Source organism: Hemitrygon akajei, chromosome 9 (assembly GCF_048418815.1).
Source record: "Hemitrygon akajei chromosome 9, sHemAka1.3, whole genome shotgun sequence".
NCBI classification, from domain to species: domain Eukaryota; kingdom Metazoa; phylum Chordata; class Chondrichthyes; order Myliobatiformes; family Dasyatidae; genus Hemitrygon; species Hemitrygon akajei.
The window spans coordinates 52,636,170-52,653,110 of NC_133132.1; the positions used below are offsets into that span (position 1 = coordinate 52,636,170).

General features: G+C 43.5%; 1 protein-coding gene across 3 annotated transcripts in view; it reads left to right on the forward strand.

Moving 5' to 3' along the window:
* Positions 1-16,941, forward strand: part of fbln7 (fibulin 7) — a 54,753-nt gene that overhangs the window by 21,327 nt on the left and 16,485 nt on the right. For all 3 annotated transcript variants that reach the window (XM_073055969.1, XM_073055968.1, XM_073055970.1), the window contains 2 exons: positions 5,241-5,366; positions 11,902-12,027. In XM_073055969.1, coding sequence (XP_072912070.1) covers positions 5,241-5,366; positions 11,902-12,027 — 252 coding nt within the window. The remainder of the gene's footprint in view (positions 1-5,240; positions 5,367-11,901; positions 12,028-16,941) is intronic.

Genomic DNA, 16,941 nt, shown 5'->3' on the forward strand with positions numbered 1-16,941 from the left:
AATGTTATTGTGGAGCCCATTCTGTTGTGAACTAAATCCCATGAGAAGCAGTAAAGGAGCTGCCATCCAAGATCGCAAATGGACAGTTTGAGCAGGACCGGGTTATTCAGCACCTTTAGGTGCTTGCTTCATTCAAGGCTGGTTGTATTTGCTTAGCCGCGAATACTCCTGTCCTCTAACATAACCGCGTACAAGTCAACCTTTTACTTTCAATCTCTGGCTTTAACAGGGAAGAGAGTTCCAGGTTGGCAATGCCCTGTTTGTACTTGAAGTTACTCTGAAAGATTTTTCTTAAAATCTTGTTTACGTTGCCTGTTTCCTAACCCACCTTTTGGGGAAAGTAGTCTTGTTGGTTACCCCACTAAATCTATTTGCAGTCTCTTAGGTCATCCTCTTAGTCTTCTGAATTCAAAGAAATGCAGTGCTGGTCTATGGAACTTCATGACATTACCCTTTATACATTCTAGATTTGGTGCGTTTGTGCAATGTCCATTCTGAGCCCAATCTATTCTTTCTGAAGCTCATATCTTATCATACTCCAGCTTCAACACAACCAAAACTTTATACACAGTAGTGGCATAACCTGATGATTCAGTATCAACTCCACTACCTTCCTAATGCTACTTTGCTGGGTAGAAATTCCTTCCTGATTCTTAAGGAAAAAGGGCAGTTTGATGGCAGCTGCCCAGACTGTTGAAGTGCACATGATCAGTAAACCAGACTTCACTGCAAGGGTTCCCAACTCTTTCTTTAATGCCCTGGACCCCTACCATTAACTGAGGGGTCTGTGGCCTCCTCCTTTCCTGTAAACCCAGCACAAACAATCTTACATTTTGCAGAGGTTTCCTGAGAGGACCTCTGCCACTGTTCCTAGTAAACCTTTATATCAGCTTATTACCCTCCCTTTCCCTCACTGTTTAAATGAAGCATTTGTATTTTACTTTGTGACTCAGTAACCTGTTCCTACTGAGCACTAAATCTCAACTGCTACAGTTCCAATATCTTGGGTCTCACCATTCTCAGACCATTTAAAATCCACAGTATTAAACCTAAAGAGCGTGAAATACTTAAACATTACTAATAATTGCTTTGAAAATGTTTTCTAATAACTAAAATTATGTAAATGATTGCAAAAGTTAGACTAAAGCAAAATGCCTCGCAGAAATACAACCCTCATTCACATCAAAGAGATCTCTGATCAGAATAAAAGCCGAGAATTTGAACAAGAGTCTGAGTGGATTAAACCTAATTTCAGCCCCCCTGAATGGATCAGAGACCCTAGGACATTGCACGTGTCACAGCACGTGAGGAAGTGGCTGATTCACTAGGTGCATGGTGTCACAGCAGGTAGTGCCGCTGTTTCTCAGCTCCAGATACCCGGGTTTGCTGCTGAGGTAGAAGCCGCCTGCATGTTTGCCCCATGACCATGTGGGCTCCCTCGTGCTCCGGTTTCCTCCCACAGCCCAAAGATGTGGAGGTTGGTCAGTTGATCTACCAGTGCAGATGTGGCAGAATAATCCAGGGGCACTAATGGGCTGGTGTACATTGCCCTAGTGTATGTTAGGGGAAAAAGAATCAAAGGGGAATTGATGGAGCTGTGTGAGAGAATAAGTTAAAGGGGTGAGGAGGAGTGACACCTCCTGATTATTTATTGGCATTTCTGTCCAGTTAGTGTCTTGCCATCTGTAAATCTCCTGAACTTTGGCTCATTTTATCTCTTCCCCATAGAAAGAGGTTACCCACCTCATACCACCTCCCTACTAAATCCCACCCCCTCACTTACTCCCATTCATAAGCCCACCGTTCTCCTGCCACGCATTTACGCCGGAGGAATTTCCAGTGGCCAATCTACCTGCAAATCTTCAGGATTAGCGAAGGGAACCAGGACACCCCAGAAGAAGCCCACAGAGTCTCAGGGAGAACGTGCAAAACCCACACAGACAGCAGCGGAAATCAGGATTAAACCGGGTTGCTGGAGTTGAGGGAGCAGGGTTACTTGCCATGCCGCTGTGTTTATAGCGGTTTTTATAAAGCCTCCTTTCTAAAAGCAGTACAGGTCAACGGAGTTTGTCAACATGAAAGGACTTGAATGAACAGAATTAAATTTATATTAGGAAAAATATTCATCACATTAATCTATCCCTTTACTTGGACTACCTCCAGACTGGTAGCTGATTAGCAATGCAGTAACAGGATATTAGAATCAGGTTTAATATCACTGGCATATATCGTGAAATTTGTAAACTTGGCAGCAGCCATACAATGCAATGCATGATAACACAGGGAAAAAATCCCTCTGCAATTGGATATGGTGGTCACCATTTCCCACCTGAGGTCTCTTCTGGGTTTCGTTGTTTCTAATTGTGGCCTCTTAGACACGAATCTTGAAGACATGAAAATCCCATCCATACACAATGCAGTTGATCCTTAATGGGCTGTGATGCCAACCAGGAATGGAAGGTATGCTGACTCACCTTTGCCTAGAACTGTAAAAGGAATGGACAGATTAATAATTTCTGCAGGAGAATGAAGTGGTGATGGTCTGATTCCAGTGCCACTGCTATATTTACTTGTCATGTGGTAGGGCTGGTTTAATCGGTATTGCCATTTCAGACCAGCTGGTGCAGGGCTGTGGTATGACACGATCACCATCAGCACAGGTACACCACCGGGACGCGTGCTCAGCACAGGGCCACTGCCATATTTGAATTTGATTTGACTCCACTGTCACTGGCCAGATCAAAGGTGGTGATGAATCAGCACATAGGAGGGAGAATGTAAATCTCAGCAAACCCAAAGAGCTGATGGGCGACTACAGGAGAAAGAAACTGGATGTCCTTGATCAAATGAAATCCTTATTTGGAGATCGGTGGTGAAGAGGGTCAGTAGTTTTAAATTCCTTAGTATTTTCATATCGGGGATCTGTCCTGGGGCAGCAGGTAGGTGCCATTACAAAGAAAACAAGGCAGTACCCCTGCCTTTTTCAGAATTTTGCATAGATTCAGCCTGTCACCAAAACTTTGGTAAACTTCTATAGATGTACGGTGCAGGGTATCCTAACTGGTTGCGTCATGGTGTGATATAGAACAGAAGGTTAGAGACAGGCAAAGCCCTCCCCAGCATTGAGCGTGTTTACGCGGAGCGCTGCCACAAGAAAGGATCCATCATCAAGGACCCCCCCCCCCCCCCTCCATTCAGTCCATGCTCTCTCTTCTCGCTACTATCATTGGACAGGAGCTGCAGAAGCCTTGGGTCCCACGTCACCAGGTTCAGGAACAGTTACTACCCTACACCATGAAGCTCCTGTACCGGCATGAATAACATCACTCGCCACAACTCTCATCTGATTCCACAACATACAGGCTCACTTTCAAACACTCTACAACTCATGTTCTGTGTATTATTTGTTGTTTGCCTGTATATTTTATCTTCTTTTGCACGCTGCTTGTTTGCCCGTCTTTGATTATCTGTAGTTTTCATAAATTCTGCTGTATTTCCTTATCTTCCTGTGAATGCCTGCAAGAAAATTAATTTCCAGGTAGCTTATACGTACTTTGATAATAAGCTTACTTTGACTTTGCCCTTAACCTTATGCCAATCTTAACTGACACTGCCACTGCTTGTGCCAACACGTTTCCCCTGCTCTGTACCCTTTCTCTATGGCTCTCTCTGCCTTTCTCCCTTTCTTCTACATCTTAAAGCTTGTTTTATTTCAGACTTCTCCCACCTCTGATAAAAGGACATTGAACAGAAGCATTAAGCATTAACTCAGTTTCTCCTTCCACACAGACGCTGCCTGGTTTACTGAACATTTCCAGTGCTTTCTCTTTTTATTTCAGATTTTCAGCATTTGCAGTACTTTGGCCTTGGGTACAAAGGGGGCATTGTGTCAGAAACTGGTAATGAAGTGTGATCCTGGTATAATGACGAGGTCCCAAAGCAGTACAGCATACTGTGTACTTGTGTACCTAACTGTTCTAGCCACAAACCCCAGGATCCTATTCAGAAACTTCATTAACACCTCACTGCAAGACTGATCTTGTACTCAAGTCATTGAAGTGACAATTTTCATGATGACACTGTGAAACTGTTGACCCAACTGGTGTTTTGTATCAATGCGAAATGCGAAACTACAAGTGCAACGATGCAGATTCCTACAGTGCAGTCATTTCACTAGACACTCCGTGATGGGCTCTCGGCTCAAGTACTCTCAGTGGCCACTTTATTAGGTACACCCGTCGCTCTGTTCGTTAATGCAAATATTTAATCGGCCAATCATGTGGCAGCAACAATGCATAAAAGCATCAAGGCAGAGTCAAGAGGTTCAGTTGTTCAGACCAAACATCAGAGTGGGAAGAAATTTGATCTAGTTGACTTTGACCAAAAGAGCAAAACCCTGCATGGAGAGGTCTTTCAGGAGAAGTGAGAGGTGGCCATGTTGGTCAACATTGGACATTTTCACTGGTGGAGTATTCTTCAAAATCATATTTTCTGTTAGGTTCAACCACTACCTTCAGAGAACTGTGAACAGTTAAAGGCAACAGATTTGGGGAAAGAGCAAGTGGAGTTAATTGTACAATGTTTTCAATGTCGCTGTCCAATTAGTCTCCATGTGCTACACAGTTCTATGGTTCAGGAACATCTCTGGAACTCCCATCTCTTATCCCAACCCAGAAACATTTTTTTAAAAAGCTGAATGAACCTTCACCTGAGCAGTGATTTCATCGTGTCTTCTCATATACGAAAAGATAAACTTTTAATCACTTGATCACTTAATCTCCCTCAGTGTGGCTCTTGCATTTAATTTGCCTACCTGCACCGCACTTTCTCTGTAATTGTAATACTTATTTCAGTCCTGCCTTAATGTACCTGGGTATGGATGGTATGTAAACAAAAGCTTTTCATTGCATCTCGATTCACTCGTTCGTTTGTTCATTATGTGCCCTGTCATATGACATGGGCGATCATGGTCTTTCCGTGACCGTGATTGCTCTTGGCTAATTTTTCTGCAGAAGTGGTTTGCCATTGCTTTCTTCTGGGCAGTGACTTTACAAGACGGGTGACCCCAGCCATTATCAATGCTCTTCAGAGATTGTCTGCCTGGCATGAGTGGTCACATAACTAGGACTTGTGATGTACACCGGCTGCTCATATGGCCATCCACCACCTGCTCCCATAACTTCACATGACTGCATCTCAGTAACAAAGCAATTACCAACACTGTTCAGTTTCTCTTACAGAAATTAATGAGTGCACTAGCAACCCCTGCCAGAATGGAGGGACCTGTGTGGACGCTGTGAACCGCTACACATGTATCTGCCCAAGCCTCTGGACTGGGAGCCACTGCGAGTATCCAGTGCAGACAGGTTGGTCACATCTGGGCATCAACTGAATATGGGGATATGAACACTGAAGGACTTGTTCCAGTAAAAGTAATGAAGGAAATATCAATGCTTTTCTCCAAGCTGCCATATCCTGAAAGGGATTTTACAAAGTCATACATTTTGAAACTTTGGCCCAATTGTTACATTTGTTTTTAAAAATGGTGTGATAATTGCTGGTTATGGAGTTGCCACAATACGTAATATCACATAAATGGGTTTTATTTTTACCCAAGGAACCCGTGCTGACAAAGGAATATTAATAGACTTTTCCCTGCTGAATTGCAAGCTGGCTATGTTTTTATTTATTTGTAATGGCTGTAATCTGGCCCAGACTTTTCTCTTTGAAGTAGAGTTTTGATCTTGCCTGTGCACGCACATTCCACTGAGGGGATGTGGTCATGCTTTTAAGTATTCAATAACATTTTAAATTGTTTTTAAGATATAGAGATGCATATTAGAGAGCAGGAGAAGACTGAGTGATAAGCTCTCAGCCAGGGTCTCCCAAACTGGGGTCAACAGACTCCTTTCTTAATGCTATTGGTCCATGGCGTAACGAAGTTGGGAACCCCTGTTCTTCGCACTGCACCACTGTTTGAGATAAATATATGCTGCTCCATTGGGCAGCCAGGAGAGGTATGAATTACATACCAGCTCTGACAGCAACACTTCTGCTTCCAATAAATTCTTAGATAAAAATGTAGCTGAGAAGCTGGTGCAGGGGCCAGGGCTTCAGGTTCTTGCATCATGGGGATCTCTTCTGGGGGAGGTATGAACTGTACAAAAGGAACGGGTTGCACCTGATCGAGGGGGTTGCATCTGATCGAGGGGAAAAGACAAGGAATGTTTTAACATGCAAGTCAATTGGGAAAATCAAATTTGGTAATGGATCCCAAGAGAGTGACTTTGTTGAATTGTCTATGAGATGGCTTTTTAGAGCAGTTTGTCGTTGAACCTACTCAGAGATCAGCTATACTGGATTGGATGTTATGTAATAAACCAGAGGCGATTAAAGAGCTTAAGGTAAAAGAGCCCTTAGGAGACAGTGATCACAATATGGTTATGGTCAACTTGAAATTTGATAGGGAGAAAGTCAAGTCTGATGTAGCAGTATTTCAGTGGAGTAAAGGAAATTAGTATCGTGAGAGAGGAGTTGGCCAAAGTAAATTGGAAGGAGCTGTTGGCAGGGTTGACACCAGAACAGCAATGGCGTGAGTTTCTGGGAAAAATGAGGAAGATGCAGAACAGATGTATTGCAAAAATGAAGAAATACTCAAATGGCAAAATAGTACAACTGTGACTGACAAGGGAAGTCAAAGCTAACGTAAAGGCAAATGAGAGGGCATACAACAAAGCAAAAATTAGCAGGAAGATAGAGGTTTGGGAAGCTTTTATAAACTTACAGAAAGCAACTAAAAGAATCATGAAGAGGGAAAAGGTAAAATATGAAAGCAAGCTAACAAACAATATCAAAGTGGATAGAAAAAAACTTTTCAAGAAAATAAAAAATAAAAGAGAGATGAGAGTGGATACAGGACCACTAAAAAATGAGGCTGGAGAAATAACGGGGACAAGGAGATGGCAGATGAACTAAATGAGTATTTTGTGTCAGTTTTCACTATGGAAGATACTAGCAGTGTGCCAGGAGTTGAAGGGCCTGAGGGAAAAGAAGTGAGTGCAGTTACTATTACAAGGGAGAAGGTGCTCAAAAAGCTGAAAGACCTAAAGATACAAAAGTCACCTGGACCAGATGAACTGTACCCCAAGGTTCTGAAAGAGGTAGCAGTAGAGATTATGGAGACAATAGTAATGATTTTTCAAGAATCATTGGACTCTGACATGGTTCTGGAGAACTGGAAAATTGCAAATGTCACTCCACTGTTTAAGAAAGGAAATTATAGACCGGTTAGTCTGACCTCAGTAGTTGGGAAGATGTTGGAGTCAGTTGTTAAGGATGAGGTTATAGAGTAGTTGGTGACACAGGACGAGATAGAACAAAGTCAGGATGATTTCCTTAAGAGAATCCTGCCTGGCAAACCTGTTGGAATTCTTTGAGAAGATTACAAGTGGGATAGATAAAGAGGGTGTAGTGGATGTTGTATATTTGGATTTTCAGAAGGCCTTTGACAAGATGCCACAGGTGAGGCTTCTTACCAATTTAAGAGCCCATGGTATTACAGAAAAGTTACTGGCAATAAAATAATCCTTGGCTACCAGTGACTACTGGTGTTCCACAGGAGTCAGTGTTGGGACCACTTTTTTATGCTGTATATAAATGATTTAAATGATGCGCACCACTCCTTGAAGATGTCTCAGATACTACGAAGGCTAGTACCCATGTATGGTGGAACACTGGGGAGCTGTAGTGGAACAGAGAGGCCTAGGAGTATCAGTTTGTTGAAAGTAGCATCACAGGTAGTAAAAAAGATGTTTGGAGTGCTGGCCTTTATGAGTCAGGGTACTGAGTGAGAGTTGGGACGTTATGCTGAGGTTGTGTACGCTGTTCTTTTTTGAGGTCACACTAGGAGGAGTACGGTGCACAGTTTTTGTCACTCTGTTTTAGGAAAGAGATTGGTAAATTGGAAAGAGTGCAGAGATTTATGTTGCTAGGATTAGAGGGCCCGAGTTGTAGGCAGATGGCCAAGCTAGGCCTTTATTCCTTGAAACATGAGGTTAAGCTTAGAGCAATATAAATTAAGTCATGAGGAGCAGAGATAAAGTGAATGGTCAGTCTTTTCCCCAGGGTAGGGGAATACACAACTGGTGGGTTGGATAGTTTTAGGGTGAGAGGGGATATAATTAAAAGGGTCCTGAGGAGCAACGTTTCCACACTGAGGATTTTGAGAAAAGAGCTGCCAGAGGAGGTGTTTGAGGCAGGTGTAATGGTATCATTTAAGAAGGATGTGGATAGGGTTGTGGAGGGACGAGGTTTAGAGAGATATGGACCGAATGCATGAAATTAGGATTAGCAAGGTGAGCATCATGCATGGGCTGATTGGCCCAAGGGGCCTGTATCAATGCGGTATTGCTCTTTGATTCTGACCAGCTGCACATCTTTGGGATGTGGGCGGAAACCCACGTGGTCACAGGGAGAACATGCGAACACCACAAACACTGCATTAGAGGTCTAGGTTGAACCTGTCTCTGATACTCTGGTTTTCACTGTAATTCTCCTAAAAGCCAACTTTAGCTGCAGTCAGGTGTCCGATACCAGAATTGAAATGCTGAGGCACTATATATATATATATAATGTGCACTGTCAAGCTATCAAGGATGAGATGATGAGATGAGATGATCCATGTTGGAAACCAGTTGTCTTTATAAAAAGAATAATTTCTGAAGCCTTAAGAAAGAAAGTGAAGAGCATGCAAAACCGGCAGGCATTGTTGCCTCTTAGCAGCAGTAACCTGGGTTCAAGCCCGGCTTCGGGTGCTGTCCGTGTGGTGTTTGTGCGTTCTCCCTGTAATTGTGCCAGAGGTTTTGGGATTCCCAACGGTGGTTCTGGTAGGTTAATTAGCTACAGTTAGGCAAGCCAATTGGCAAAATAATCAATGAGCAGATTATGGACATGGAGTTGCAGCAGACAGCAGATACTAGAATTAGAGCAACACACAAAGGAGATGTAGGAACTCAGTGGGTCAGGCAGCATCTATGGAGGGAAATAGTTGATGTTTCAGTTCCAGACACTTCATCTGGACTGGGGGGAAAAGAGAGGGCACAGCCAGTGTAAAAAGTTGGAGGGAGCCCACCTGGCTTCACCTGTTCCCTCCCAGCGAGCTTGCTTCCCCTCCCCCTCCCCCCACCCTTTCATTCTGGCATCTTCCCCCTTCCTTCTTAGACCTGAATAAGGGTCTTGGCCCGAAACGTTGACTGTCCATTCATTTCTATCAATGCTGCCCGAGCTACTGAGTCCCTCCAGCATTTTGTGTGTGTTGCTCCAGATTTCCAGCGTCTGCAGACTTTCTCGTGTTTAACATGGAGGGAAAGGTTGGACGTGATGGGTGGATCCAGTCGAGGGGTGGGTGATAGGCAGATTAGGGAGAGATGGAGAGTGGGGATGATGTCAGAAGCTGGGGGGTGATGGGTGGGGTGAAGAGTGGGGTGAAGATGATGGAATCTGATAGAAGAGGAAGGTAAAGCATAGAATAAAGAGAGGGAGGTGCAGAGGGTCAGATGAATCAGGTGGAGATTAAGAACGAAATTAGGAGAGTCAGAAGGGTCCATGAGAAGGCCTTGGCGGGCAGGATTAAGGAAAACCCCAAGGCATTGTACAAGTATTTGAAGAGCAAGAGGATAAGACATGAGAGAATAGGACCAATCAAGTGTGACAGTGGAAAAGTGTGTATGGAACCAGAGGAGATGGCAGAGGAACTTAATAAGCTTCAGTATTTACTACGGAAAAGGAACTTGGTGATTGTAGGGATGACTTACAGCAGACTGAAAAGCTTGAGCATGTAGATATTAAGGAAGAGGATGTGCTGGAACTTTTGGAAAGCATCAAGTTGGATAACTCACCGGGACCGGACGGGATGTACCTCAGGCTACTGTGGAGGCGAGGGAAGAGATTACTGAGCCTCTGGCAATGATCTTTGCATCATCAATGAGGACGGGAGAGGTTCCACAGGATTGGAAGGTTGCCGGTTTTTCCATTATTCAAGAAAGGGAGTAGGGATAGCCCAGGAAATTATAGACCAGTGAGTCTTACTTCAATGGTTGGTAAGTTGATGGAGAAGATCCTGAGAAGCAGGATTTATGAACATTTGAGAGAGGAAATTTTTTAAAAGGGGGACGGATAGAAGGGAAGCGGCTACTGGAAGTTTAAGAATTTGATGTTTCTGGCACTAAGTAATCTGCTTTAATGTTATTGCTGGGAGGATGCTGTTGGCACAGAGTTGCCATAGAGAATTCTCCTTCTCTTTACTGAAATAGTGTCATAAGTAGGTTTAACAAAAGAAAGGTGTCACCAGCGCTGCACTGAACTGAGGCTGTGGCCTGCGACTGACGGGCTACTCGATTGGCTGCAGTGATGACTGGCTTCGTGGCCGTGGACTCACCTTCGTGAACCTCAGCTGTCTGCTTGCATTTGTTGTTTACATGATTTGTTTTTTTTTCTGCACATTGGGTGTTTGACAGTTTTTTTTTAAATGGGTTCTCTATGTTTTGTTGCTGCCTGTAAGGAGACAAAGCTGAAGGTTGTATATAGTATATGTACTTTGAATTTCCCCTTATCACTGAGCTGAGGTATTAGCTTAAGTCATTAGAGTCAGACTGGAACTGACCAGCTCAGGAACGAGAATATCATAGAATCATGGAACCATAATTACAAACAACAAAGAAACCAGCAATTTGTCGAAACATCAAACACTAGAGGACACCTACTTAAGGTGAGAGTGGAAAAGATTAAAGGAGATCTGTGGGGCATGTATTTTACCCAGAGGGTGGTAGGGCCTGGAATGGGCTGCTGGGAGCTGGGGGAAGCAATGTAGAGGTGTTTAAGAGACCATTAGATGTGCACATAAATTTACACAGGATGGAGAGACCTGGATCAAGTACAGGCTCAAGAAAATTATTTTAATTCAGCGTTGAGTTCAGCACAGACGTTGTAGGCTGGAGGGTCTGTTTCTGTGCTGTTCTGTGTTCCTTGAATCCGTGATCAACCCCTTTACATTAATTCAATGTTTTTGTCCTCTCCACATTCTCATCAGCTCCTCCCAGATTCTGTCACATTGGGAATCACTTGTGAAAATGTTCACACGATTGGAAGTAGAAACATCATCAGACCTTAATATGAGCCATTCTCTGAGAACTCTGTGTTCCTCCAGCTCTGCCTCTTGCCCATCAGCACTCTCTTCACCTTACTCACAGTCATCCAAACCAATCTCGGGAATTCCCTCCCTAAAATCAACCATTCTCTATCCTCCTTAAAACCTCGCTTTCAGGAACCTATCCAAACGTTCCTTCTTTAGCTCTGTTGGCCATAATTGATGGCCGTGTAAAGCACTGTAGAAGTTTTGCTATGTTAAAGACTCAATGTAGGTCTTGTCGTCCTAAATTAAATTAATTTTAGTTCCTTCACAGTCTCTTGCCTTTAAATTCTCCAAGGGACAATTCAAAGAGAGAGCCAAAAAATAATTATGCTCATAAAAACTTAAAAAATAGTAAATATTGTATGTTTCTCTTTTTTTCTCAACTGTGATTAATGTATCATTAGATGCTGGGTCTCTGCCCAATAACACCTCATTGCAACATGATTTTAATGGAGAACTAATGTACCATCCAAACTAAACAAATGTCAAACTAGGATATAAATAAAAGTGCATGGGTAAGGAGACTATTACATTTAGGTAAAGCCTTTGTAGTCAAGCCAACCTTTTAATCACAGTGGGGAAATTTACTGGCAAGGTGTCTTTCCTTCAGTTGTAGTTGCCTTCTGCTCATTGTGTTATTCCAAATAGAGACTAGTACAAAAATAAACTCTGATTTGTTATTTCTCACCCCCCCCCTCCCCAACACCACGAAGATGCTGCCGCACCAGACTGGTCCTTCAGTCGCAAGCCCCGTTGTGCAGAGATCGAGAGGACCCAACACTGCAGCTGCGATGCTGGCTTCCATATGAGAGGGACGAATGAAAACGGTCTGTGCCAAGGTATGTGTAATGATTTGTAACCACTGGAGACCCATAATGACCTCAACATTATTTTAAGTTATTGGCAGTGCTAAAGCAAATTCCAACTTCCCATGAAGGATCGTTGAAACATTCCCTCTGTTTCTCTTTCTGTCGATGCTGCCTGACCTGCTGAGTATTTTCTGGTGTTTTCTGTTTTTTATTTTTATTTCAAATGTCATGCCTATCTTATCCTCTTGAAAATAAAATCATCTCCTGCTGTTGTTGGCTCAAGAGACAATACCTTGGTTCAGTGGTCAAGTTATGAATTAAGCCAAAGAGTTGAGGACCATTAATTCCAAGACCTGTCTGAAGCCCACTGAGCTCAATACTACTGGTTTGATGTTTGAGATTCTACCTGCTGTTTGCTCGCTTTTTGCCAATCATGCAATTTGTTCTCTTTTTTATCGCGTATCTGGTGTTCGATGTTTTCTTGAACAGGTCCCATGATGTTTCTTGGCTTTGTGGATGCCCACGGGAGGATGAATCTCAGAACTGTTTTCTGTCTGCATACCTCAATAATAAATGTACTTTAAATCAAACATATTCATGATATCTATGTTTGATGGTCAAGTTCTGCACCCCATGAACTGGTCCTTTCAAAGCTGCACTGATCCATTTTGTCTGAGTGAGTGGAAAGAATTTCATATCAATCTGTGCTCTGCATCACATCAAGCCAAAGCACCAATGGCACTCTTCCTTCGTAATTCTTCCGAATGGTAGAAGTAAAGAGTCAGACAACAGGTGCCTTCTCTCACCGTATTTGCGCCAGACATTGATCACCTTTTATGTAATCTCACTTTATTCTCCTCACGTCCCCTTTAAATGAGCCACACCCCTTCCCCATCCCACCCATAACCCACCGCTTCCAACCCTCCAAACGTGCATGAGGAGCAATGTATCCCAGCCAATTCACCCACAAGCTGCACAGTTTTGGGATGTGGAGAAAACTGGACCCCCCCCCCCCCATGGGAAACACGCGTGGTGACAGGGAGAAATTGATAACTTGTGTTATTGCTGACACATGTACCGATACACAGTGAAAAACTCGTCTTGCACGCTGTCTATAAGGATTAGTACTTCAAGGTAGAACAAGGGAAAACAATAACATAATACGGAATACCTGATGGTATAAATATCAATTTACCCCCACCCCTTTCCTCTATTCCCCACTCTGACTTTTTAATCTCTTCTCAACTGCCCATCACTTCCTCTGGGCCCCCTCCTCCTTTCCCCTATGGTCAATTCTCCTGTCCTATCAGAATCTTCCTTCTCCAGCCTTTGACCTTTCCCGCCCACCTGGCTTTACCTATCACCTTCCAGCTAGCTTCCTTCCCCTACCCCCCCCCCCCCCCAGCTCTTTATTGTGGCATCTTCCCCCTTCCTTCTCAGTCCTGAGGAAGGGTCTCGGCCTGAACCGTTGACTGGGTAATTCATTTCCAATTCCTCCAGCATCTTGTGTGTGTTGATAAAGGGCAAAGTGTTACAGTTGCAGAGAAGGTGCAGAGCAGCAAACAATAGCATGCAAAGTCACAATGAGGTAGAGTGTGACTTCAAAAGTTTATCTTGAACTAGAACTTGGACTAGAGGCTTATAGTTCAGTAGTCTTATAGAAGCTGTTCTTGAGCAAATTCCAGAAGGACTGCATTGGAGGTCGGAATCGAACATGAGTCACCAGTACTATAAGGTAGTAGCTCTACTAGGTGGTGGTGGATCTGTGGAATTCATTGCCATAGACGACAGTGGAGCCCAAGTCAGTGGGTATATTTAAAGCAGAGGTAGGCAGAGAGGAGAACGAGTGGCTCTGCTGGTAAAAAATAAAATAAAATCTTTAGAAGAGATGACATAGGATTGGAAAATGTAGAATCCTTGTGGGTAGAATTAAGAAACTGCAAAGGTAAAAGGACCCTGATGGGAGTTATATATACAGGCCTCCTAACAGTAGGCAGGATTTGATCAAAAAAATAAAATAGGAGATAGAAAAAGCATGATACAAAGACAATTTTGTGTTAGTCATGGGTGATTTCAATTTACAGGTAAATTGGGAAAATCAAGTTGATGCTGGATCCCAAGAAAGAGGATTTGTGCAATGCCTCCAAGGTGGCTTTTTTGGAGCAGCTTTTATTTGTGCCTCCAAGGGGATCAGCAATTCTGGATAGGATGTTGTGCAATGAACCAGATATGATCAAAGGACTTAAGGTAAAGGATCGCTTAGGTGATCACAATGTGATAGAATTCACCCTGCAATTTGAGAGGAGAAAGCTAAAACCAGATGTATCAGTATTATCGTGAACTAAAGGGAATTACAGGGAGGAGCTGGCCAAAGTTGATTGGAAGGGGACACTAGCAGGGAGGACGACAGAGCAGCAATGGCTGGTGCTTCTGGGAGCAATTCAGAAGGCTCAGGGTAGATACATGCCAAAGAAGAGGAAATATTTTAAGGGCAGTAAGACACAACTGTGGCTGACAAGGGAAGCCAAAGCCAACATAAAACGGAAAGAGATTGCAGGTAATAAAGCAAAAATTAGTGGGAAGTTAGAGGAATGGCAAGCTTTTAAGTACCAATAGAAGGCAACTAAAAAGTCATTAAGAAGGAAAAGATGGAATATGAAAGTAAGCTAGCCATTAATATTAAAGAGGATACCAAAAGTTTCTTCAGATACATAAAGTGTAAAAGAGAGGGGAGAATGGATATCGGACTGCTGGAAAATTATGCTGGAGAAATAATAATGGAGGAGAAGGGTGGATAAACTGAATAAGTATTTGGTATCAGTCTTCACTGTGGAAGGCACTAATATTATACAGGAGGTTCAAGAGTAGCAAGGGACGGAAGTGAGTATTACTAGGGAAACAGTGCTTGGGAAACTCAAAGGTCTGAAGGTACACGAGTCATCTGGACCAGATGGACTACACCCCAGGGTTCCAAAAGAGGAAGCTGAAGAGATTGTGAAGTTATTAGTAATGATCCTTCAAGAACCACTAGATTCTGGAAAGGTTCCGGAGGACTGGAAAATTGCAAATGTCACTCCACTTTTCAAGAAGGGAGAGAGGCAGAAGAAAGGAAATATTGGACCACATCAGTGGCTGGGAAGATGTCACAGTTGACTTTTAAGGATGTGGTTTCGGTATATTTGGAGGCAAGTGATAAAATAGGCCGTAGTCAGCATAGTTGCCTTAAGGGAAAATCTTGCCTGACAAATCTGTTGACATTCTTTGAAGAAATAACAAGCAGGATAGACAAAGGAGAATCAGTGGAGGTTTTTGGGAGGGAATTTGGGAGTCCTCATGCAGGATTCCCTGAAGGTTAATTTGCAGGTAGAATTAGTGGTGAGGAAGACAAATGTAACGTTAGTGTTCATTTCAAGAGGACTAGAGTCTATTGAAATTCTTAGAAGAAATAACAAGCAGGATAGACAAAGGAGAATCAGTGGAGGTTGTGTGCTTGGATTTTCAGAAGGCCTTAGACAAGATGTCGCACATGAGGCTGCCAAACAAGATAAGAGGTATTACAGGAAAGATACTAGCATGGAGAGAGCAATGGCTGATTGGCTGGAGACAAAGAATGGGAATAAAGGAATCCTTTTCAGATTGGCTGCTGGTAACTAGTGGTGTTCCACAGGGGTGTGTGCAGGACCTGCTTCTTTTTATATGTCAATGATTTGGATGATGAAGTTGATGGCTTTGTGGCCAAGTTTGTAGATGATATTAAGATAGGTGAAGGAGTAGGTAGTGTTAAGGAAGCAGAGGCACTCTAACAGGCCTTAGACAGGTTAGGAGAATGGGCAAAGAGGTGGCAGATGGAATACAGGGTCAGGAGGTGTATGGTTATGCACTTTGGTAAAAAAAAATAAAAGCATGGATTATTTTCTAAATGGAGAAAAAAATTCAAAAGTCCTAGATTCAGATTCAGTTTATTGTCATTTAGAAACCACAAATGCAATGCAGTTAAAAAATGAGACAACGTTCCTCCAGAATGATATCACAAAAGCATATGACAAAACAGACTACACCAGAAAATCCACATAACGTTTGGCAATCCCCAATCCAGAGCCCAGAGAGGCTGCTGCATATTAATATCGCGCTACCGTCTTAGCGCGTTCCCCGGAAAGGAGCTCCAAATCCACCAGACAAACAAGACCAAAAACTAAAGCTACAAGACCTGCATAAAACCACATAGTTACAACAGTGCAAACAATAGCATAATTGATTTTAAAAAAACAGACCATGGGCACAGTAAAAATAGTCCAAAGATGTTAAAGGACTATAAGTTCAAAAGAAATCACCACACAGTTTCCACAAGTCCCCAGGGTCCCGACAGACTCGCCATCCCACGCCGGCGGCAGAAGGGAATACTCCTGCTATGGACTTACACGGCGCCGCTCGACTCAGCCTCGCAGACGCAGCACACAATGAAAGCTCTGTCGAACCCAGCCTCGCAGATACAGCACACACTGAAAGTGACCTGACCGCAGCGGACTCCGAGTCCATCGAACCTCCGAGCCGACGACTATCCCCTCCGGCACAGCTTCTCCGAGCACCATCCTCTGCTGAGCGTATTAAGACAGCCCTGCCAACGGCCATCGGCAACGCGACCCCGAGGACTGGGGGCCTGTTCTTCCCAGCAGAGTCCCGGTCCTCACAGCAGCAGCAGCAGCAGCAATGGTCTTCCTGGAGATTTCCCGATGTTCCTCCATGCTCCCACGTCAGTTTTCAATCGATTATGATTGCGCACGGCACCCCACTTCACAGTTGCAATGGGATTTGGGAGTCCTCATGCAGGATTCCCTAAAGTCGATTTGCAGGTAGAATTGGTGGTGAGGAAGACAAATGTAGTGTTAGCACTCATTTCAAGAGGACTAGAATATAAAAGCAGGGATGTAATGCTGAGGCTGGTTA